At 43.5% G+C, this 24,925-nt stretch overlaps 1 protein-coding gene across 2 annotated transcripts in view; it reads right to left on the bottom strand.

The window, feature by feature from the left end:
* Window positions 1–24,925, bottom strand: part of LOC115197691 (neuroplastin) — a 43,278-nt gene that overhangs the window by 4,185 nt on the left and 14,168 nt on the right. For both annotated transcript variants that reach the window (XM_029759453.1, XM_029759454.1), the window contains exons 2-5: window positions 11,311–11,485; window positions 10,252–10,346; window positions 3,485–3,618; window positions 2,768–3,041 (exon numbers count right to left, since the gene is read on the bottom strand). In XM_029759453.1, coding sequence (XP_029615313.1) covers window positions 2,768–3,041; window positions 3,485–3,618; window positions 10,252–10,346; window positions 11,311–11,485 — 678 coding nt within the window. The remainder of the gene's footprint in view (window positions 1–2,767; window positions 3,042–3,484; window positions 3,619–10,251; window positions 10,347–11,310; window positions 11,486–24,925) is intronic.

The following is a 24,925-nucleotide window of genomic DNA, read 5'->3' as shown; positions in this document are numbered from 1 at the left end:
CATATGTGGAATTCAGTTAAATTCCATATGTGGAATTCAGTTAAATTCCATATGTGGAATTCAGTTAAATTCCATATGTGGAATTCAGTTAAATTCCATAAGTGAATGAACTAAACATAATCTCATAACCATGCTGATGGAACGGAAGCTGAGGTAAAGAAGTTAGATAGAGAATAGACCCTATGCTGAATGGAAGCCATCTTAAAACTTAGCATGAGATAGACAATCACAGCCACAATTAACACCAAATGCAGTCAAAAAGAGCCATAAAACCAACAACAACCATGGGATGAGAAAGTGATAATGAAATTCAAGCAGAGCAGATGCAAGTTTAAAATTCACTTTTGTTACAAACATACCGTATCATGCATAGGCAGACAAACTGCTCACAAAAAAGTCTATTCACGCACTGCATTGAAATCGACCAGCAGAGAGAAAACAATTGTTGTCTTGTGAGGCTAAGTTGGTAGTGCATGGTGCTTGCAAAGCCAAGGAGTGTGGGTTCGATTCCTGCTGGGGCTACCCATACAAAAAATGTACGTACACATGACTGTAAGTCACTTTTTATTCAACCATCTGCTACATGGCATGTATTATATTATATTAATTGACTCTTTACAAAGGTGTATTATAATCCTAGCATAAACTACAGAATACAATACATTCAAAACTGAAGATACCCTTGAAGGTGACCTTGGCACAATATACCATTTTTTTGTTTGTTTATGTAAGCTCGGAGTCTTTGACTGAGAAACTCCATAGAGAAGTAGCCTAAGCAACAAGTTAAGACGCATTATACTTTAAGGATTCTAAAGAAAACCTAGCGAGCAAAACTGGTGATATGGCCAGATAACAACCAAAATATGACGTCTTGATGACATCTTGATGCCGTCAGTAAAAAAAAAAAAAAAAACATCTTTACAGAGACCATTTAGTTGTAAACTGGTAATATGACAATCTTCCCAACAACAAAAATCAGTTTACAACCAGAAAATGACGTCTGTTTGACGTCTCGTGCCAAATGTTGCCCACTGTGGATAGATGCATGTAGATAATGTTGTGTGAATGTATCCTGGGGTCAGATTTGCTGTCTTGGCCAATATCCTATGGTACAACAGCCATGGGAGTTAGCTGAACAACACAAACAGCTCTGGGGCCAGGCATAGTATGTTACAGATGCTGATTGAAACTCAAGAGGCATGCAGGAGTCTCTCACTTACCAAACATAGGTTGGGTTATGCAATTTGGGAAAGAGGCGGGGAAAATATTACACAGTAATACCCTACTTGTATACTCTAAACTTGTCTTAGCACTGCTAATATATATGAACTAAGGGTGTGTGTGTGTGTGTGTGTGTGTGTGTGTGTGTGTGTGTGTGTGTGTGTGTGTCAGACCTTCACAGTAGACATCTGCTCTGTCGTTACCTGACACTATGCTGGCTGCGCCTGCACTCAATAATTCAGTCTGAGTTGCTTCACCCAACAGGCGGACGCGCACACACTCACACACAACACACACACACACTCACACAACACAGTTGCTGTAGGACACACCTTGTCAAGACAATCTCAGTGATAGAATATTCATGGTTAATATGACACTGTAGCCAACAGGGAAGTGTCTATTATTAACGACTGTCGAAGGGCCTTGGCTTGCTCCCCAAATGGCACCCTGTTCCCTATATACAGAGCCCTATAGGCCCACTGTCCAAAGTAGTGCACTATAAAGGGAATAAGGTACCATTTGAAACGCATGTCCTTGTCTTGTTTGTCCTCGTGCTTCTCATTCAGGTAGGCCAGCTGGGACGATGTTAGGCCAGCTGGGACCATGCTAGGCCAGCTGGGACGATGTTAGGCCAGCTGGGACCATGTTAGGCCAGCTGGGACCATGTTAGGCCAGCTGGGACCATGTTAGGCCAGCTGGGACCATGTTAGGCCAGCTGGGACCATGTTAGGCCAGCTGGGACGATGTTAGGCCAGCTGGGACCATGTTAGGCCAGCTGGGACCATGCTAGGCCAGCTGGGACGATGCTAGGCCAGCTGGGACGATGTTAGGCCAGCTGGGACCATGCTAGGCCAGCTGGGACCATGCTAGGCCAGCTGGGACCATGCTAGGCCAGCTGGGACCATGCTAGGCCAGCTGGGACCATGCTAGGCCAGCTGGGACGATGCTAGGCCAGCTGGGACGATGCTAGGCCAGCTGGGACGATGCTAGGCCAGCTGGGACCATGCTAGGCCAGCTGGGACCATGCTAGGCCAGCTGGGACGATGCTAGGCCAGCTGGGACGATGCTAGGCCAGCTGGGACGATGCTAGGCCAGCTGGGACGATGCTAGGCCAGCTGGGACGATGTTAGGCCAGCTGAGATAATGTTAGCAAGGTAGTAGTCCCTGCTCACTGTGGGTTAATATAAGGGTAAACCCTGAACACCGTGGGTTAATAGTAGGGTAAACCCTGAACGCTGTGGGTAAACTAAGATTACTTGGGTTAGCCCTCCACTACATCACTGGTTGTTAGGTCAACAGCTGGATGGCAAGGATTCATATATACAGAGAGAACTATAGTATGTTTTTAAAATGTTGTAATATCTACAGCACTGAAGAACGTTGACTATTGTTTTTCTCCACTTTGCAAACAATTCAATTTTTGAAAATGGGCTATCTGCAAACTATACTTGACCACAAAAACAAATAAAAACATCGAAATGAGAACAAACCAAAAAATCAAAATGGCCACCGTGACTGATATGGTCTCAGACTCCTGACTCACCGTCTTGTATGTCGTCTGGCTTCTTGCGTTTTTCGTAGACCACAATGATGATGACCAGGATGATGACCTCGGCCAGGACGCCCAGCAGAGGCCAAAGCCAGGCCAGGTAGCTCCGGACCCGCAGCACAGACACCACGGAAGAGGTGCCGATCATGTTGGTGGCGTTACACTGGTACTCTCCCGGGTCAGAGCCGATGTCCAGGTTGATGATGCTCAGCTCAGTGTAGTTATCTTTGTTGTTAATGAAGAAACGGCCGGAGGAGTTTTCAATGTCCTGGGGGGAGAGGGGGAGAAGAGTGATTATGGTATGTGTATGTGTGCGCATGTGTGAGAATGTTCTGGGAGAAGAAAAAACACAAAAACTACAACAACCACCACAACAACCAGCACCACAACCACCACCACCACCACAACAACCAGCACCACCACAACAACCAGCACCACCACCACCACAACAACCAGCACCACCACCACCACAACAACCAGCACCACAACAACCACCACCACAACAACCAGCACCACCACAACCACCACCACCACAACCAGCACCACCACAACCAGCACCACCACAACCACCACCACCACCACCACCACCACTACAACAACCACCATAACAACCACCATAACAACCACCACCACCACCACCACAACAACCACCACAACAACCACCACAACAACCACTACAACCACCACCACAACTACAACAACAAGACGTACTGTGTAAAAGCCATTGTCCAGTTTGTGCCAGGTCCAGATAGGGTAGGGGTAGCCAGTGGCCTTACAGTAGAGCAGGGCCTTCTGGCCCTCGTTCTTATTGTCACTACGCTTGTAGCCTGTGATGTCAGGACCAGCTGGAATGAGGGCACAACCAATCAGAACAAAGGAAATCAAAAACAAGGAATGAAATTATAACTTTATTAATAATAATGTATGTTATCACATAAAAAAGTCTCAGGGCTAGTGTTCCAAATGGTGTATTTACTTTCAAAAGGGCCCACAGGGTTCTCTGGTCAAAAGTAGTGCAATATGTAGGGAATAGGGTACCATTTAGAATGCACAGAATGAAGCCAATGCCAGTTTTACTATTAATACAATGTTATCACTGTAACGACTGCCATGAGAGAGAGTGGACCAAAACGCAGCGGAGTTAGTGTTCATCATATTTAATTAAGAAAGAACACTATACAAACAAAACAAGAAACTGCCAGCCAAACAGTCCTGTCAGGTGAAACACAATGACAGAAACAATTACCCACAAAACCCCAATGGAAAAACATGCACTTATGTGTGACTCCCAATCAACAACAACGAACTTCAGCTGTGCCTGATTGGGAGCCACACACGGCCCAAAACAAAGAAATACAAAAAACATAGAAACAGAACATAGAACGCCCACCCAATGTAACACACTGGCCTAACCAAAATAAAGAACAAAAAAACCCTCTCTATGGCCAGGGCGTTACAATCACATAATTAAGCAATAAGGCACGAGGGGGTGTGGTATATTGGCCATATACCACAAACCTGTGAGGTGCCTTATTGCTTTTATAAACTGGTTACCAACGTAATTAGAGCAGCAAAAATACATGTTTTGTCAATACCCATGGTATACAGTCTGATATACCACGGCTGTCAGCCAATCAGCATTCAGGGCTCGAACCACCCAGTTTATAATAATGCTTTAGTGCTTGTATTCCAAATAGCACCCCGTTCCTTATACAGTGCACTACTTTATGGGCCTGGTTAAAAGTAGTGCTCTAGATAGAGAATAGGGTGCCACTGGGGAGGTATAGTGCACTATATAGAGAATAGGGTGCCACTGGGGAGGCATAGTGCACTATATAGAGAATAGGGTGCCACTGGGGAGGTATAGTGCACTATATAGGGAATAGGGTGCCACTGGGGAGGCATAGTGCACTATATAGGGAATAGGGTGCCACTGGGGAGGTATAGTGCACTATATAGAGAATAGGGTGCCACTGGGGAGGTATAGTGCACTATATAGAGAATAGGGTGCCACTGGGGAGGTATAGTGCACTATATAGGGAATAGGGTGCCACTGGGGAGGCATAGTGCACTATATAGGGAACAGGGTGCCACTGGGGAGGCATAGTGCACTATATAGGGAATAGGGTGCCACTGGGGAGGTATAGTGCACTATATAGAGAATAGGGTGCCACTGGGGATGTATTGTGCACTATATAGGGAATAGGGTGCCACTGGGGAGGTATAGTGCACTATATAGGGAATAGGGTGCCACTGGGGAGGTATAGTGCACTATATAGAGAATAGGGTGCCACTGGGGAGGTATAGTGCACTATATAGGGAATAGGGTGCCACTGGGGAGGCATAGTGCACTATATAGGGAATAGGGTGCCACTGGGGAGGCATAGTGCACTATATAGGGAATAGGGTGCCACTGGGGAGGTATAGTGCACTATATAGAGAATAGGGTGCCACTGGGGAGGTATTGTGCACTATATAGGGAATAGGGTGCCACTGGGGAGGTATAGTGCACTATATAGGGAATAGGGTGCCACTGGGGAGGTATAGTGCACTATATAGAGAATAGGGTGCCACTGGGGAGGTATAGTGCACTATATAGAGAATAGGGTGCCACTGGGGAGGTATAGTGCACTATATAGAGAATTGGGTGCCACTGGGGAGGTATAGTGCACTATATAGGGAATAGGGTGCCACTGCGGAGGTATAGTGCACTATATAGAGAATAGGGTGCCACTGGGGAGGTATAGTGCACTATATAGTGAATAGGGTGCCACTGGGGAGGTATAGTGCACTATATAGGGAATAGGGTGCCACTGGGGAGGTATAGTGCACTATATAGAGAATAGGGTGCCACTGGGGAGGCACCCAATGAAGGCAATGACAGTTTTACTAATAATACAACGTTATCTCATAATAAAGTCTCATGGTGTGTTAACATCAGGGTTGGGGTCAATTCTATTTTGAATTCTGTCAATACAGGAAGTAAACTGAAACTATGGAGTTTAGATATATACATTCACAGGACAAATTATTAGATACACCACCATGTTAACGAAAATGGATTGCTCCTACAGATAGTGAGTCATGTGACCGTGGCTTGCTATATAAAAGCAGGCAGACAGGCATCGAGGCATTCAGTTACTGTTTGATTGAACGTTAGAACGGGCAAAACGATTGACTGTAAGTGACTTTGAGCAGTTCCAGGCCCACAGGTTAAAGTATCTCAGAAACGGACACCCTCCTGGGCTTTTCACACACGACATTGTCTAAGGGTTTACTGAGAATGGTGAGACGAACACAAAACATCCAGTCAGCGGCAGTCCTGTGGGTGAAAACAGCTTGTTGATGAGAAAAGGTCGAAGGAGAATGGCAAGAATGGTGCACGCCAACATGCCCGTCTACAAACAGACACATAACAGCGCAGTACAACAGCGGTGTGCAGAACGACGTCTCGGGAACGCACAACTCGTCGGTACTTGTCAGGGATGGGTTATTGCAGCAGACGACCACCCCGGGTTCCACTCCTATCAGCTAAACACAAGAAGAAGCGGCTCCAGTGAGCACGAGGTCGCCAACACCGGACAACTGAGGAGTGGAAAAACATTGTCTGGTCTGACGAATCACGGTTCATGTTGCGTCATGCTGATGGCAGAGTCAGGATTTGGCGAAAGCAGCAAGAATCCATGGACCCATCCTGCCTGGTGTCAACGGTACATACAGTCTGGTGGTGGTAGTGTACTGGTGTGGGGAACGATACCAATCAATTGAAACGAATTGGTACATTCCGATTTTTACATCAACAGATAAAAATTAAGAGAAACAATGAAACTCAATAAAATTATCTTTCACAAAAATGTTGGTATATTGTCCCATACAATAATCTGCACACTTAATTTTTTGTTGCCAAATGTTTTTGTTTTGTTATATACTGCAATTCCCCCGTGACCCCACTAGGGGTTGCAACCCGACTGTGAATACCACTGCCTTAGTGTAATGAGCAGCCTTTGCACGATCTTGTACACTCTCTGCTATCACTTTGTGTTCTATACAGACTACTGTTATTGAATACAGACTACTGTTATTATATACAGAATACAGTTATTGTCTACAGAATACAGTTATTGTCTACAGAATACAGTTATTGTATACTGAATACAGTTATTGTATACGACTACAGTTATTGTATACAGAATACAGTTATTGTATACAGACTATAGTTATTGTATACTGAATACAGTTATTGTCAACAGAATACAGTTATTGTATACAGACTATAGTTATTGTATACAGAATACAGTTATTGTCAACAGAATACAGTTATTGTCAACAGAATACAGTTATTGTATACGACTACAGTTATTGTATATGACTACAGTTATTGTATACTGAATACAGTTATTGTATACAAAATACAGTTATTATATATGACTCCAGTTATTGTACACAGAATACAGTTATTGTACACAGAATACAGTTCTTGTACACAAAATACAGTTCTTGTATACAGTATACAGTTATTGTATACGACAACAGTTATTGTATACGACAACAGTTATTGTATACGACAACAGTTATTGTATACGACAACAGTTATTGTATACAAAATACAGTTATTATACATGACTCCAGTTATTGTACACAGAATATAGTTATTGTATACAGAATACAGTTATTATATACAGAATACAGTTATTGTATTCAAAATACAGTTATTGTATTCAAAATACAGTTATTGTATACGACAACAGTTGTTGTATACAAAATACAGTTATTATATATGACTACAGTTATTGTACACAGACTATAGTTATTGTATACTGAATACAGTTATTGTCAACAGAATACAGTTATTGTATACAGACTATAGTTATTGTATACAGAATACAGTTATTGTCAACAGAATACAGTTATTGTCAACAGAATACAGTTATTGTATACGACTACAGTTATTGTATATGACTACAGTTATTGTATACTGAATACAGTTATTGTATACAAAATACAGTTATTATATATGACTCCAGTTATTGTACACAGAATACAGTTATTGTACACAGAATACAGTTCTTGTACACAAAATACAGTTCTTGTATACAGTATACAGTTATTGTATACGACAACAGTTATTGTATACGACAACAGTTATTGTATACGACAACAGTTATTGTATACGACAACAGTTATTGTATACAAAATACAGTTATTATACATGACTCCAGTTATTGTACACAGAATATAGTTATTGTATACAGAATACAGTTATTATATACAGAATACAGTTATTGTATTCAAAATACAGTTATTGTATTCAAAATACAGTTATTGTATACGACAACAGTTGTTGTATACAAAATACAGTTATTATATATGACTACAGTTATTGTACACAGAATATAGTTATTGTATACAGAATACAGTTATTGTATACAGAATACAGTTATTGTATACAGAATACAGTTATTATCTACAGAATACAGTTCTTGTATACAGAATACAGTTATTGTATACGGTCTACAGTTATTGTATACGGTCTACAGTTATTGTATACGGTCTACAGTTATTGTATACAGAATACAGTTATTGTATACAGAATACAGTTATTGTATACAGAATACAGTTATTGTATACGACAACAGTTATTGTATACGACAACAGTTATTGTATACGACAACAGTTATTGTATACGACAACAGTTATTGTATACGACAACAGTTATTGTATACAGAATATAGTTATTGTATACGACAACAGTTATTGTATACAGAATACAGTTCAGTTTCAGTGAGAGTTAACCGCCTTGATTCTAGTAACATTTGTAAAGGAATTACTACTCTGCTCTGAAATCACTCTGTGAATAAATAAATATTGTGGCATCCATTTACCGGTTACATTGTTTTACATTTTTGTCATTTAGCAGACACTCTTATCCAGAGAGACTTACGGGAGCAATTAGGGATAAGTGGCTTGCTCAAGGGCACATTGACAGATTTTTCCCATAGTTGGCTCGGGGATTCAAACCAATTACCTTTCGGTTACTGCCAGTGAAACGAGCTAGGGATGATTCTCTGACTCTGATGCAGAGTGGATGGATAGAGCCTCACAGTAATCCTCCAATCAGACAGACCAGCCACCATCTGCTACCTCTGAGCTGTCCCTCTCTACTGGTTAGATAGAAACTGTAGATAGGCTGCCATTTGGAACGCTGGGACATTTAAATTCAGATCACTACAAGGCCTTCACATGACAGACCAAAGAGGTCAAAGGCTTATGTGGTAGATAGGTTAACGTGTCATCTCAAAACAACACGGTAGATATTCAACACTGGTTAGGAGTCGTAGCCTGCTGTAGTCTACCTTTAATCTTGATGGAGTCCTTGGCAGGAGGAGGGCATATAGAAGGGCCTCTACTGTGCCACATCGAAGGGCCTCTACTGTGCCACATCGAAGGGCCTCTACTGTGCCACATCGAAGGGCCTCTACTGTGTCACATAGAAGGGCCTCTACTGTGCCACATAGAAGGGCCTCTACTGTGCCACATAGAAGGGCCTCTACTGTGTCACATAGAAGGGCCTCTACTGTGTCACATAGAAGGGCCTCTACTGTGTCACATAGAAGGGCCTCTACTGTGTCACATAGAAGGGCCTCTACTGTGTCACATAGAAGGGCCTCTACTGTGTCACATAGAAGGGCCTCTACTGTGTCACATAGAAGGGCCTCTACTGTGTCACATAGAAGGGCCTCTACTGTGTCACATAGAAGGGCCTCTACTGTGTCACATAGAAGGGCCTCTACTGTGCCACATAGAAGGGCCTCTACTGTGCCACATAGAAGGGCCTCTACTGTGCCACATAGAAGGGCCTCTACTGTGCCACATAGAAGGGCCTCTACTGTGTCACATAGAAGGGCCTCTACTGTGTCATATAGAAGGGCCTCTACTGTGCCATATAGAAGGGCCTCTACTGTGCCATATAGAAGGGCCTCTACTGTGCCATATAGAAGGGCCTCTACTGTGCCATATAGAAGGGCCTCTACTGTGCCATATAGAAGGGCCTCTACTGTGTCATATAGAAGGGCCTCTACTGTGCCATATAGAAGGGCCTCTACTGTGTCATATAGAAGGGCCTCTACTGTGTCATATAGAAGGGCCTCTACTGTGTCATATAGAAGGACCTCTACTGTGCCATATAGAAGGGCCTCTACTGTGTCATATAGAAGGACAGTATCAAATCCGTACTTCCATTACCAAGGAGTTGTTCTTTGCATCTCAGTGGTGGTGTAGGCACACTGTGTCAAACCTGTCGAAGGCGTTATTTCTAGGACGATATGACAGTGCTGTTTAAAGATGACACATAAATGTGGCCATGGGCAGTCTATTAGGTCATCATAGCATCCTTGAATGATTCATGTGAATGATTCATCGGTCTAGGATCAATCATAGTCATTACTATTCAACACTGGTGGGTGGGAGTCGTACTGTACCTTTAATCTCGATGGTGGCGTTAGCAGGCGGAGCCATATTAAAGGTGTAGACACACATGTACTCCCCTGCATCCTCTCCTCTGGGCTTCTTCAGGCTGTATTTACACAAAACAAACACCACAAGACTATCAACCCTCTAGTCGAAACAGTGTTCTGTTCTACAGTGTTTAGTTCTACAGTGTTTAGTTCTACAGTGTTCTGTTCTACAGTATTTAGTTCTAGTGTTCTGTTCTACAGTATTTAGTTCTACAGTGTTCTGTTCTACAGTATTTAGTTCTAGTGTTTTGTTCTACAGTGTTTTGTTCTACAGTGTTTAGTTCTACAGTATTCAGTTCTACAGTGTTTAGTTCAGTTCTACAGTGTTTAGTTCTACAGTATTTAGTTCTACAGTGTTTAGTTCTACAGTGTTCAGTTCTACAGTATTTAGTTCTAACTATGAAAGGCACTCTGATGTCAGAGGCATTGCCTGCGTCACAATAATCGCTCCTTTTTTTGGAAATGTGCAAGGAAACAATTATCGTCGCTGTCTGATGAAAACCTCTTATCTCCAAAACAGATCATCCATATTTTCACATTAATAAACATACAATTATGAAACTTCAGAAGTTATTCTGAATAAATATTCTTGGTCCTAGTGTCATGAAATATTCAAAGTAGAGTGGAGTTAATGTAAACAACTGGCAGAAATGGAGAACTCCCAATTTAGCCCAACACATATACAATCCAATGCTTGTATATCTGTAGGGCAGATTGTATATGTGTAGGGCAGATTGTATATGTGTAGGGCAGATTGTATATGTGTAGGGCAGATTGTATATGTGTAGGGCAGATTGTATATCTGTAGGGCAGATTGTATATCTGTAGGGCAGATTGTACATCTGTAGGGCAGATTGTACAAGTGTACACTTCAGGAGAAAGGAAGACACGGAGTGTAGACAAGGTTCGGGTTGATGGGATTGGTTAAGGTTAGGGCCAGGGTTCTGGGTGTTAGATGGGATTCGGGTTGATGGGATTGGTTAAGGTTAGGGCCAGGGATCTGGGTGTTAGATGGGGACATACTAGTACTCGGTGTTGGCCCTCTCTCCGCGGGTCTCTTTGATCTCCTCCCCATTCTTCATCCAGAAGCTCTTGATGTGGTCACTGTGGGCTGAAGATAGGTTGCACTGCAGGGTGAGGGGCAGGCTGTGGTGATCAACTGGCAGCGTGATATGGTCCGACGAGTTGATTGACGGCTCTGAAACACCAATAAGACACTTCCAATAGTCGAATACAGTCAATTCAGGAAATAAACTGACATTCCAATTCCTTGAAAAACAATGAGGGGAATTGGAATTAGAATTTCAGTGGACAGAAGGTTCTGAAACACCAATAACACACCAGGGTTAGGGTCAGTTCCATTTCAAATCAGTTGGGGTCAATTCCACTTCAAATTGTTTCTTCTTCTTTTTCTCCTTTTCAATGTAGTTCATTTAAAATTACTTGAAAAGCAATGAGGACAATTTAATTGGAATTTCAGTGTACTTCCTGCATTGACTGAATTGAAATGGAATTGACCCCAGCCCTGATAGAGACATCACACAGGCTTGTGTTGTGACAGCTGGGTGATGTTCTCTCTTAGTATTCTAACCTGTGTGACAGCTGGGTGATGTTCTCTCTTAGTATTCTAACCTGTGTTGTGACAGCTGGGTGATGTTCTCTCTTAGTATTCTAACCTGTGTTGTGACAGCTGGGTGATGTTCTCTCTTAGTATTCTAACCTGTGTTGTGACAGCTGGGTGATGTTCTCTCTTAGTATTCTAACCTGTGTGACAGCTGGGTGATGTTCTCTCTTAGTATTCTAACCTGTGTTGTGACAGCTGGGTGATGTTCTCTCTTAGTATTCTAACCTGTGTTGTGACAGCTGGGTGATGTTCTCTCTTAGTATTCTAACCTGTGTTGTGACAGCTGGGTGATGTTCTCTCTTAGTATTCTAACCTGTGTTGTGACAGCTGGGTGATGTTCTCTCTTAGTATTCTAACCTGTGTTGTGACAGCTGGGTGATGTTCTCTCTTAGTATTCTAACCTGTGTGACAGCTGGGTGATGTTCTCTCTTAGTATTCTAACCTGTGTGACAGCTGGGTGATGTTCTCTCTTAGTATTCTAACCTGTGTTGTGACAGCTGGGTGATGTTCTCTCTTAGTATTCTAACCTGTGTGACAGCTGGGTGATGTTCTCTCTTAGTATTCTAACCTGTATGACAGCTGGGTGATGTTCTCTCTTAGTATTCTAACCTGTATGACAGCTGGGTGATGTTCTCTCTTAGTAGTCTAACCTGTATGACAGCTGGGTGATGTTCTCTCTTAGTATTCTAACCTGTATGACAGCTGGGTGATGTTCTCTCTTAGTATTCTAACCTGTGTGACAGCTGGGTGATGTTCTCTCTTAGTATTCTAACCTGTGTTGTGACAGCTGGGTGATGTTCTCTCTTAGTATTCTAACCTGTGTTATGACAGCTGGGTGATGTTCTCTCTTAGTATTCTAACCTGTGTTGTGACAGCTGGGTGATGTTCTCTCTTAGTATTCTAACCTGTGTTGTGACAGCTGGGTGATGTTCTCTCTTAGTATTCTAACCTGTGTTGTGACAGCTGGGTGATGTTCTCTCTTAGTATTCTAACCTGTGTGACAGCTGGGTGATGTTCTCTCTTAGTATTCTAACCTGTGTGACAGCTGGGTGATGTTCTCTCTTAGTATTCTAACCTGTGTTGTGACAGCTGGGTGATGTTCTCTCTTAGTATTCTAACCTGTGTGACAGCTGGGTGATGTTCTCTCTTAGTATTCTAACCTGTGTGACAGCTGGGTGATGTTCTCTCTTAGTATTCTAACCTGTGTTGTGACAGCTGGGTGATGTTCTCTCTTAGTATTCTAACCTGTGTGACAGCTGGGTGATGTTCTCTCTTAGTATTCTAACCTGTATGACAGCTGGGTGATGTTCTCTCTTAGTATTCTAACCTGTATGACAGCTGGGTGATGTTCTCTCTTAGTAGTCTAACCTGTATGACAGCTGGGTGATGTTCTCTCTTAGTATTCTAACCTGTATGACAGCTGGGTGATGTTCTCTCTTAGTATTCTAACCTGTGTGACAGCTGGGTGATGTTCTCTCTTAGTATTCTAACCTGTGTTGTGACAGCTGGGCGATGTTCTCTCTTAGTATTCTAACCTGTGTTATGACAGCTGGGTGATGTTCTCTCTTAGTATTCTAACCTGTGTTGTGACAGCTGGGTGATGTTCTCTCTTAGTATTCTAACCTGTGTTGTGACAGCTGGGTGATGTTCTCTCTTAGTATTCTAACCTGTGTTGTGACAGCTGGGTGATGTTCTCTCTTAGTATTCTAACCTGTGTTGTGACAGCTGGGTGATGTTCTCTCTTAGTATTCTAACCTGTGTGACAGCTGGGTGATGTTCTCTCTTAGTATTCTAACCTGTGTGACAGCTGGGTGATGTTCTCTCTTAGTATTCTAACCTGTGTGACAGCTGGGTGATGTTCTCTCTTAGTATTCTAACCTGTGTTGTGACAGCTGGGTGATGTTCTCTCTTAGTATTCTAACCTGTGTGACAGCTGGGTGATGTTCTCTCTTAGTATTCTAACCTGTATGACAGCTGGGTGATGTTCTCTCTTAGTATTCTAACCTGTATGACAGCTGGGTGATGTTCTCTCTTAATATTCTAACCTGTATGACAGCTGGGTGATGTTCTCTCTTAGTATTCTAACCTGTATGACAGCTGGGTGATGTTCTCTCTTAGTATTCTAACCTGTGTTGTGACAGCTGGGTGATGTTCTCTCTTAGTATTCTAACCTGTGTTGTGACAGCTGGGTGATGTTCTCTCTTAGTATTCTAACATGTGTTGTGACAGCTGGGTGATGTTCTCTCTTAGTATTCTAACCTGTGTGACAGCTGGGTGATGTTCTCTCTTAGTATTCTAACCTGTGTTGTGACAGCTGGGTGATGTTCTCTCTTAGTATTCTAACCTGTGTTATGACAGCTGGGTGATGTTCTCTCTTAGTATTCTAACCTGTATGACAGCTGGGTGATGTTCTCTCTTAGTATTCTAACCTGTATGACAGCTGGGTGATGTTCTCTCTTAGTATTCTAACCTGTGTTGTGACAGCTGGGTGATGTTCTCTCTTAGTATTCTAACCTGTGTTGTGACAGCTGGGTGATGTTCTCTCTTAGTATTCTAACCTGTGTTGTGACAGCTGGGTGATGTTCTCTCTTAGTATTCTAACCTGTGTGACAGCTGGGTGATGTTCTCTCTTAGTATTCTAACCTGTGTTGTGACAGCTGGGTGATGTTCTCTCTTAGTATTCTAACCTGTGTTATGACAGCTGGGTGATGTTCTCTCTTAGTATTCTAACCTGTGTGACAGCTGGGTGATGTTCTCTCTTAGTATTCTAACCTGTGTTGTGACAGCTGGGTGATGTTCTCTCTTAGTATTCTAACCTGTATGACAGCTGGGTGATGTTCTCTCTTAGTATTCTAACCTGTGTGACAGCTGGGTGATGTTCTCTCTTAGTATTGTAACCTGTGTTGTGACAGCTGGGTGATGTTCTCTCTTAGTATTCTAACCTGTATGACAGCTGAGTGATGTTCTCTCTTAGTATTCTAACCTGTGTTGTGACAGCTGGGTGATGTTCTCTCTTAGTATTCTAACCTGTGTTGTGACAGCTGGGTGATGTTCTCTCTTAGTATTCTAACCTGTGTTGTGACAGCTGGGTGATGTTCTCTCTTAGTATTCTAACCTGTGTTATGACAGCTGGGTGATGTTCTCTCTTAGTATTCTAACCTGTGTTGTGACAGCTGGGTGATGTTCTCTCTTAGTATTCTAACCTGTGTTGTGACAGCTGGGTGATGTTCTCTCTTAGTATTCTAACCTGTGTGACAGCTGGGTGATGTTCTCTCTTAGTATTCTAACCTGTGTTGTGACAGCTGGGTGATGTTCTCTCTTAGTATTCTAACCTGTGTGACAGCTGGGTGATGTTCTCTCTTAGTATTCTAACCTGTATGACAGCTGGGTGATGTTCTCTCTTAGTATTCTAACCTGTATGACAGCTGGGTGATGTTCTCTCTTAGTATTCTAACCTGTGTGACAGCTGGGTGATGTTCTCTCTTAGTATTCTAACCTGTGTGGGTTTGAGGTGGTGCATCGGGACGATATGAACAAACACTTCATATATTGGCATAGAACGCAGATTAGAAAGAACATAGATAACCGCAGGAAATGTTACGACTGTGTGATGATACATCTGCTGAGCTTTTCTGTATCAATATTCTTGCGATTGAATTCAAACAATTATCAGTACATTATGGATGTACTGTTGCACATACATGCTCACCTCATACTACTAAATGACCCGTTCACGCTGGACAAGCATAATGAGTTGGCTATAAACAGATGTAGGATCTTAATTTGAGCCAGTTTGCCACAGCAGGAAAATAATCTTGCAGCAACAGGAAATGTGAATTATTATGTGGATAATAATTATTGGACATTTTTGTAGTGGGTTAATACATTTTTTTCTTAAGAGAAAATCAAGTAAAAAAAATGTCACAGTGGAAATTACAAACCTCAGAAGCCTTTTTTTAAACCTCAAAAACACTACAAGTTTTTAAATGTCCTGCAGTTCCGGAAAGTTCTCCTGCAACAGGGTGATCAAATTCAGATCCTAAATCTTTATCAGTACTGTCCCATACTAGATCCGTGCATATACACATGCACTCTGGATGTCTGTAACTGGCGCAGGCCTAAACCTCCAATGATTTCATAGGCATTCAGTAATTCAGCTTAGAAGCTTGTAGAGGTAACATTCTCAAGTAGGGGTTCAAGGTTAGGGTAGTGATTTAAAGCCGGGGTTTGATAGGTTTCTAACAGGAGGACAATATACAGGACATTATATATATATATATATATATATATATATAAAACTCTGTCCAAACCCATGTTGAGCGTAGTTCACTTTACAGCTCATACTGAAAGCTGGTGACAAATTAAAATGTTAACTCAATTCAAAGAAATCTGAAAGACAACAAAAGAAAAGGGAATTCAACAAGAAGTACATGTGAGATGATGGGTAGATTAAAAAAAAATTAAAATAAAAGTTTAGACAAAGTAGAAAATTAAGGAGGTTAAAGATCTCTGGGTTAGTTTGAATCTACAAGAGGTGCAGGGTTCAGCGTACATGGCGGGAGGGGTCTCTGCAGAGCACTGTGGTCTTATAGGACAGATTAGATTAAGCAGATGCCTTATTTCTTCATTTCCATGACTTCTGGTAGGTGATGGCTTCTGTGAGGAAACTGGTGGTCCTAGGGGTTTTTGGAAAAGTAACTGGGCACACAGAATACACAGGGAGAGCTAGTTGAGCTGTCTAGGGACTGAGGTAGAGCTAGTTGAGCTGTCTAGGGACTGAGGTACACAGAATACACAGGGAGAACTAGTTGAGCTGCCTAGGGACTGAGGTAGAGGTAGTTGAGCTGTCTAGGAACTGAGGTACACAGAATACACAGGGAGAACTAGTTGAGCTGCCTAGGGACTGAGGTAGAGGTAGTTGAGCTGTCTAGGAACTGAGGTACACAGAATACACAGGGAGAACTAGTTGAGCTGCCTAGGGACTGAGGTAGAGCTAGTTGAGCTGCCTAGGGACTGAGGTCCACAGAATACACAGGGAGAGCTAGTTGAGCTGCCTATGGACTGAGGTAGAGGTAGTTGAGCTGCCTAGGGACTGAGGTACACAGAATACACAGGGAGAGCTAGTTGAGCTGCCTAGGGACTGAGGTACACAGAATACACAGGGAGAACTAGTTGAGCTGCCTAGGGACTGAGGTAGAGCTAGTTGAGCTGCCTAGGGACTGAGGTACACAGAATACACAGGGAGAGCTAGTTGAGCTGTCTAGGGACTGAGGTAGAGCTAGTTGAGCTGTCTAGGGACTGAGGTACACAGAATACACAGGGAGAACTAGTTGAGCTGCCTAGGGACTGAGGTAGAGGTAGTTGAGCTGTCTAGGAACTGAGGTACACAGAATACACAGGGAGAACTAGTTGAGCTGCCTAGGGACTGAGGTAGAGGTAGTTGAGCTGTCTAGGAACTGAGGTACACAGAATACACAGGGAGAACTAGTTGAGCTGCCTAGGGACTGAGGTAGAGCTAGTTGAGCTGCCTAGGGACTGAGGTCCACAGAATACACAGGGAGAGCTAGTTGAGCTGCCTATGGACTGAGGTAGAGGTAGTTGAGCTGCCTAGGGACTGAGGTACACAGAATACACAGGGAGAGCTAGTTGAGCTGCCTAGGGACTGAGGTACACAGAATACACAGGGAGAACTAGTTGAGCTGCCTAGGGACTGAGGTAGAGCTAGTTGAGCTGCCTAGGGACTGAGGTACACAGAATACACAGGGAGAGCTAGTTGAGCTGCCTAGGGACTGAGGTCCACAGAATACACAGGGAGAGCTAGTTGAGCTGCCTAGGGACTGAGGTAGAGGTAGTTGAGCTGTCTAGGGACTGAGGTACACAGAATACACAGGGAGAGCTAGTTGAGCTGCCTAGGGACTGAGGTCCACAGAATACACAGGGAGAGCTAGTTGAGCTGCCTAGGGACTGAGGTAGAGCTAGTTGAGCTGCCTAGGGACTGAGGTACACAGAATACACAGGGAGAGCTAGTTGAGCTGCCTAGGGACTGAGGTCCACAGAATACACAGGGAGAGCTAGTTGAGCTGCCTAGGGACTGAGGTAGAGGTAGTTGAGCTGTCTAGGGACTGAGGTAGAGGTAGTGGAGCAGCCTATGGACTGAGGTAGAGGTAGTTGAGGTGCCTAGGGACTGAGGTACACAGAATACACAGGTAGAGGTAGTGGAGCAGCCTATGGACTGAGGTAGAGGTAGTTGAGCAGCCTACGGACTGAGGTAGAGGTCGTTGAGCTGCCTAGGGACTGAGGTAGTGGGTTCTTAATTTTCAGGATGTATGGTAGGTGATGGCTTCTATGAATGAGCTGACAATGCTGGGGATTTTGGACAGGGAATGTAGTCTAGGGGTCTGGGGTACACACAGAGAGCTAGTAAAGCCGCTGCCCCTCATCCTAAGGGGGTCAGGGTTAATCTACTACTCTGACCACTCACTCTGCAACACAGTAACGGTGGCCTGTGCTCTGATCCAGGTGGTGGCAGGGTTTTGGTGCAGATCATTCCTCCTTGGATCATTACTGGCCCGGCACTCGTACGTCCCAGCATCCTCCAGGCCGAGGCGCGTCACGCCCAAAACGCTCACGCCGTTGGCGCCGTACGCCGTGTTGATGGAGACGCGGTGTTTATGGGCGCCGTCCCAGAGCTGCCGGAAAGAGTCTGCCCGGTTGATCTCGGCGTACCACCACTGGACCTCTGGGGTCGGGTTACCGACCACGTCACAGTACAACTCAAAGGTGTCACCTGTTAGTTTGGTCTCAGACAGGGGAGACTTCACAAAGCCAGCTGTGGAGTATAGAAGTAGTGGAGTATAGGAGTAGTGGAGTATAGGAGTAGTGGAGTATAGGAGTAACAGTGGAGTCATCCACAGGAGAGGAGGAGAGTAGTGTTTCCGGTATGGAGTGGTGTAGTATAGGAGTAGTGGAGTATAGGAGTAGGAGTAGCAGTGGAGTCATCCACAGGAGAGGAGGAGAGTAGCGTTTCCGGTATGGAGTGGTGTAGTGGAGTATAGGAGTAGCGTTTCCGGTATGGAGTGGTGTAGTGTGTCCACGTTGGCAGGTGGAGAAGGGAAAACAGGGTGAGGGTGTAGAATGGATGAACAGGCAAGAGAATGAAAGGATGAATTAAAAGGAATCCGTTTGGAAAAAAGAAAAAGAAAAGATTAGACGAATCATAATAAAGAACAGAAGTTGACAGAGCAAATAATATGATGGTGGAAAACAATGGTTAACAGAGTTCAATAAAAATAAGAGATTAGATGGAGAAAAGAACTAAAGCATAGCCCTTTAATAACTGTATCTGTTACATCGTCCGTTAGTACAGTCGTAGCCAAAAGTTTTGAGAATGATACAAATATTAATTTCCACAAAGTTTGCTGCTTCAGCGTCTTTATATATTTTTGTCAGGTGTTACTATGGAATACTGAAGTAATAATTACAAGCATTTCATAAGTGTCAAAGGCTTTTATTGACAATTACATGAAGTTGATGCAAAGAGTCAATACTTGCAGTGTTGACCCTTCTTTTTCAAGACCTCTGCAATCCGCCCTGGCATGCTGTCAATTAACTTCTGGGCCACATCCTGACTGATGGCAGACCATTCTTGCATAATCAATGCTTGGAGTTTGTCAGAATTTGTAGGTTGTTTGTTTGTCCACCTGCCTCTTGAGGATTGACCACACGTTCTCAATGGGATTAAGGTCTGGGGAGTTTCCTGGCCATGGACCCAAAATATTGATGTTTTGTTCCCCGAGCCACTTAGTTAACACTTTTGCCTTATGGCAAGGTGCTCCATCATGCTGGAAATGGCATTGTTCGTCACCAAACTGTTCCTGGATGGTTGGGAGAAGTTGCTCTCGGAGGATGTGTTGGTACCATTCTTTATTCATGGTTGTGTTCTTAGGCAAAATTGTGAGTGAGCCCACTCCCTTGGTTGAGAAGCAACCCCACACATGAATGATCTCAGGATGCTTTACTGTTGGCATGACACAGGACTGATGGTAGCGCTCAGCTTGTCTTCTCCGGACAAGCTTTTTTCCGGATGCCCCAAACAATCAGAAAGGGGACTTTACCCCAGTCCTCAGCAGTCCAATCCCTGTACCTTTTGCAGAATACAGATGCACTCACACCTGCCTGCTGCCATTCCTGAGTAAGCTCTGCACTGGTGGTGCCCCGATCCCGCAGCTGAATCAACTTTAGGAGATGGTCCTGGCACTTGCTGGACTTTCTTGGGCGCCCTGAATCCTTCTTCACAACAATTGAACCGCCCTCCTTGAAGTTCTTGATGATCTGATAAATGGTTGATTTAGGTGCAATCTTACTGGCAGCAATATCCTTGCCTTGAAGCCCTTTTTGTGCAAAGCAATGATGACGGCACGTGTTTCCTTGCAGGTAACCATGGCTGACAGAGGAAGAACAATGATTCCAAGCACCACCCTCCTTTTGAAGCTTCCAGTCTGTTATTCGAACTCAATCAGCATGACAGAGTGATCTCCAGACTTGTCCTCGTCAACACTCATATCTGTGTTAACGAGAGAATCACTGACATGATGTCAGCTGGTCCTTTTGTGGCAGGGCTAAAATGAAGTGGAAATGTTTTTTGGGGGGATTCAGTTCATTTGCATGGCAAAGAGGGACTTTGCAATTCATCTGATCACTCTTCATAACATTCTGGAGTATATGCAAATTGCCATCATACAAACTGAGGCAGCAGACTGTGTGAAAATGTATATTTGTGTCATTCTTAAAACTTTTGGCCACGACTAACTGTTCAAAGGTAGAAATATCGTTTTTGGGTTAGATTGCTGTGCAAATCTAAATCCTCTATAGTCTATTAATATTAGATTAGAGAACTTTAATGTCCTCAATGAGGCAATTCATTTCACAGCATACACAACATGTTGCATACTCAGTATTTCACAGCATACACAACATGCTGCATACACAGTATTTCATAGCATAAACAATATTCTTAAAGCACCCAGAGACTTCCCAGGCATATTATATTGTGAATAGGTTCTTATTATGGCGTTTTCTATTAGTAAAGCGCTTTATAAATCCTATAGAGCAGTGGCATTGGCGGCAGGTAGCCTATCAGTTAAGAGCGTTGAGCCGACTAACCCAAAAGGTCGCTGGTTCGATTCCCCAAGCCGACTAGGTGACAAATGTGCCCAGGTGCCATTGAGCATGGCACTTAACCCTAATTTGTCCTGTAAGTCGCTCTGGACAAGAGCGTCTGCTAAAACGTAAACATTGTAGTGTTAGTGAAGCACCAGGGGCTTCCCAGGCATATTGTGTACCTGTAAACATTCACTGGCTGTCTATCACTTGGCAGTGACCTTAGGACCATCTCTAGCTTCCATTCCTGCTAAATTGTAATCCAATATGTCCGACAATCGATATCCCCTGACTCTGAGGATGCCTCTGTTAGACTGAGTGCGTCGCAAATTGCTCCCTAAATAGTGCACTACTTCTTAGGAACATTACAATGGGCTCCGGTCAAAAATAGTGCACTAAATAGGGGATAGTAGTTCTATAGCTTGCTCTCCATCAACATGTTTTCAGCATATCTCTCTCTCTCTCTCTCTCTCCCTCCCTCCCTCTCCCTCTCTCCCTCTCCCTCTCTCTCCCCCTCTCTCTCCCCCTCTCTCTCCCCCTCTCTCTCTCTCCCTCCCTCCCTCCCTCCAAGTGGCCTTGTGGTTAGAGTGTCCGCCCTGAGATTAGAAGGTAGGGAGTTTGACCCCCAACCGGTTGAGTCACACCAAAGACTGTAAAAATGGTACCCAATGCATCTCTAATTGTCACTCAACATGAAGGAGATAGATTGTTGGTAAAGACCTGCGATAGACTAGCGTCCTATCCAGAGGAATGTACATGAAGCTTCCTAACGCTACAGGAGCCTATGAGCCGTTCTAGCTCGTGCAATATGCTACTTACTTACGTTTGGAAGATCGCATCGTGATACCTATAGAATTGGAATATGTATCGGCACCTAAGTACGGAGATAATATCTTATCGTGAGGTCCCTAGGGGATAGGGTGTCATCTGGAATGTAACCTTTGTCCTTTGATGACTTGTCTGCTCACCTACGATGCTGTTCACATTTACAATACAGCCAGCCAACAACAGAGTAATACTATTACCTAATAGTAATTAGGCTATTACAATGTCTATACATCAGTGACCATCTCTGCTGGCCTTATACACCAAAGCTCGATGGTTTTCATAGCAAATGCCTCTTTTCTGTCCTTTGTGTTTTAGTACTTTGTACTCAGTACTTTGCTCATGAAAGAAATCCGGTAGTGTCATAGTGACTCAAGATTTGAACTCGTGAACTTGTCGTCTTGCATTGAATCTCCTTTGGAAACAGTTTCTGCAGCCACAAATGACACTCTATTCCCTTTATGTAATAGACTAGGTGTCATTTTGGGACGCAGTATTTGTCCTCTAATGACGTTTCTGGGCTTGTGTCTGGATCGTAATGCTGCTCACATCCACAATGCAGCCAGCCAGGCAGCAAGACAGCAATAACATTACCTAATAGTAGTAATACTTTTACCCTACTAAAGGATCTATAACATTATACACCATCTCTGGTAGCCTCGTACATAATGGATCTATAACATTATACACCATCTCTGGTAGCCTCGTACATAATGGATCTATAACATTATACACCTTCTCTGGTAGCCTCGTACATAAAGGATCTATAACATTATACACCGTCTCTGGTAGCCTCGTACATAAAGGATCTATAACATTATACACCATCTCTGGTAGCCTCGTACATAAAGGATCTATAACATTATACACCATCTCTGGTAGCCTCGTACATAAAGGATCTATAACATTATAGACCGTCTCTGGTAGCCTCGTACATAAAGGATCTATGACATTATACACCATCTCTGGTAGCCTCGTACATAAAGGATCTATGACATTATACACCGTCTCTGGTAGCCTCGTACATAAAGGATCTATAACATTATACACCATCTCTGGTAGCCTCGTACATAAAGGATCTATAACATTATACACCTTCTCTGGTAGCCTCGTACATAAAGGATCTATAACATTATACACCGTCTCTGGTAGCCTCGTACATAAAGGATCTATAACATTAGACACCATCTCTGGTAGCCTCGTACATAAAGGATCTCTAACATTATACACCATCTATGGTAGCCTCGTACATAAAGGATCTCTAACATTATACACCATCTCTGGTAGCCTCGTACATAAAGGATCTCTGGTAGCCTCGTACATAAAGGATCTCTAACATTATACACCATCTCTGGTAGCCTCGTACATAAAGGATCTCTAACATTATACACCATCTCTGGTAGCCTCGTACATAAAGGATCTATAACATTATACACCGTCTCTGGTAGCCTCGTACATAAAGGATCTATGACATTATACACCATCTCTGGTAGCCTCGTACATAAAGGATCTCTAACATTATACACCATCTCTGGTAGCCTCGTACATAAAGGATCTCTAACATTATACACCGTCTCTGGTAGCCTCGTACATAAAGGATCTCTAACATTATACACCATCTCTGGTAGCCTCGTACATAAAGGATCTATAACATTATACACCGTCTCTGGTAGCCTCGTACATAAAGGATCTATAACATTATACACCATCTCTGGTAGCCTCGTACATAAAGGATCTATAACATTATACACCATCTCTGGTAGCCTCGTACATAAAGGATCTATCATTTACATAATAAATGCCTCTCTTTTTTAAAATGTTTTTTGTTTGAAATTATCCAATTTCTATTGGATGAGGGCTGGAAGTTTTTTTAGTTTTATTTTGTGCTTTGCTCGTGAGAGAGATTCATAGCCGATTGATTTTAACCAGTGACCTTGTCATCCTACAGATAATCTCATGGATATCACCAGAACTCCTATACATAAAATACTGCTTTAGCAAATTCCCTCACCATACACTTAGGGAAACAAAGGTGCTATCTAAAACCTTAAAGGGTTCTCCTATGGGGACAGCCAAAGAACCCTTTTGGAAGAGTGTATTGTCTATAATGTATAGTATACTGCTCAAAAAAATAAAGGGAACACTTAAACAACACAATGTAACTCCAAGTCAATCACACTTCTGTGAAATCAAACTGTCCACTTAGGAAGCAACACTGATTGAGAATACATTTCACATGCTGTTGTGCAAATGGAATAGACAACAGGTGGAAATTATAGGCAATTAGCAAGACACCCCCAATAAAGGAGTGGTTCTGCAGGTGGAGACCACAGACCACTTCTCAGTTCCTATGCTTCCTGGCTGATGTTTTGGTCACTTTTGAATGCTGGCGGTGATTTCTAGTGGTAGCATGAGACGGAGTCTACAACCCACACAAGTGGCTCAGGTAGTGCAGCTCATGCAGGATGGCACATCAATGCGAGCTGTGGCAAGAAGGTTTGCTGTGTCTGTCAGCGTAGTGTCCAGAGCATAGAGGCGCTACCAGGAGACAGTGGAGACGCCGTGGAGAACGTTCTGCTGCCTGCAACATCCTCCAGCATGACCGGTTTGGCGTTGGGTCAGTCATGGTGTGGGGTGGCATTTCTTTGGGGGGCCACACAGCCCTCCATGTGCTCGCCAGAGGTAGCCTGACTCCCATTAGGTACCGAGATGAGATCCTCAGATCCCTTGTGAGACCATATGCTGGTGCGGTTGGCCCTGGGTTCCTCCTAATGCAAGACAATGCTATACCTCATGTGGCTGGAGTGTGTCAGCAGTTCCTGCAAGAGGAAGGCATTGATGCTATGGACTGGCCCGCCCGTTCTCCAGACCTGAATCCAATTGAGCACATCTGGGACATCATGTCTCGCTCCATCCACCAACGCCACGTTGCACCACAGACTGTCCAGGAGTTGGCGGATGCTTTAGTCCAGGTCTGGGAGGAGATCCCTCAGGAGACCATCCGCCACCTCATCAGGAGCATGCCCAGGC

Source organism: Salmo trutta, chromosome 7 (assembly GCF_901001165.1).
Source record: "Salmo trutta chromosome 7, fSalTru1.1, whole genome shotgun sequence".
NCBI classification, from domain to species: domain Eukaryota; kingdom Metazoa; phylum Chordata; class Actinopteri; order Salmoniformes; family Salmonidae; genus Salmo; species Salmo trutta.
Note: the sequence above shows the minus strand (reverse complement) of the source record. Positions and strands in the feature narration are given on the sequence as shown.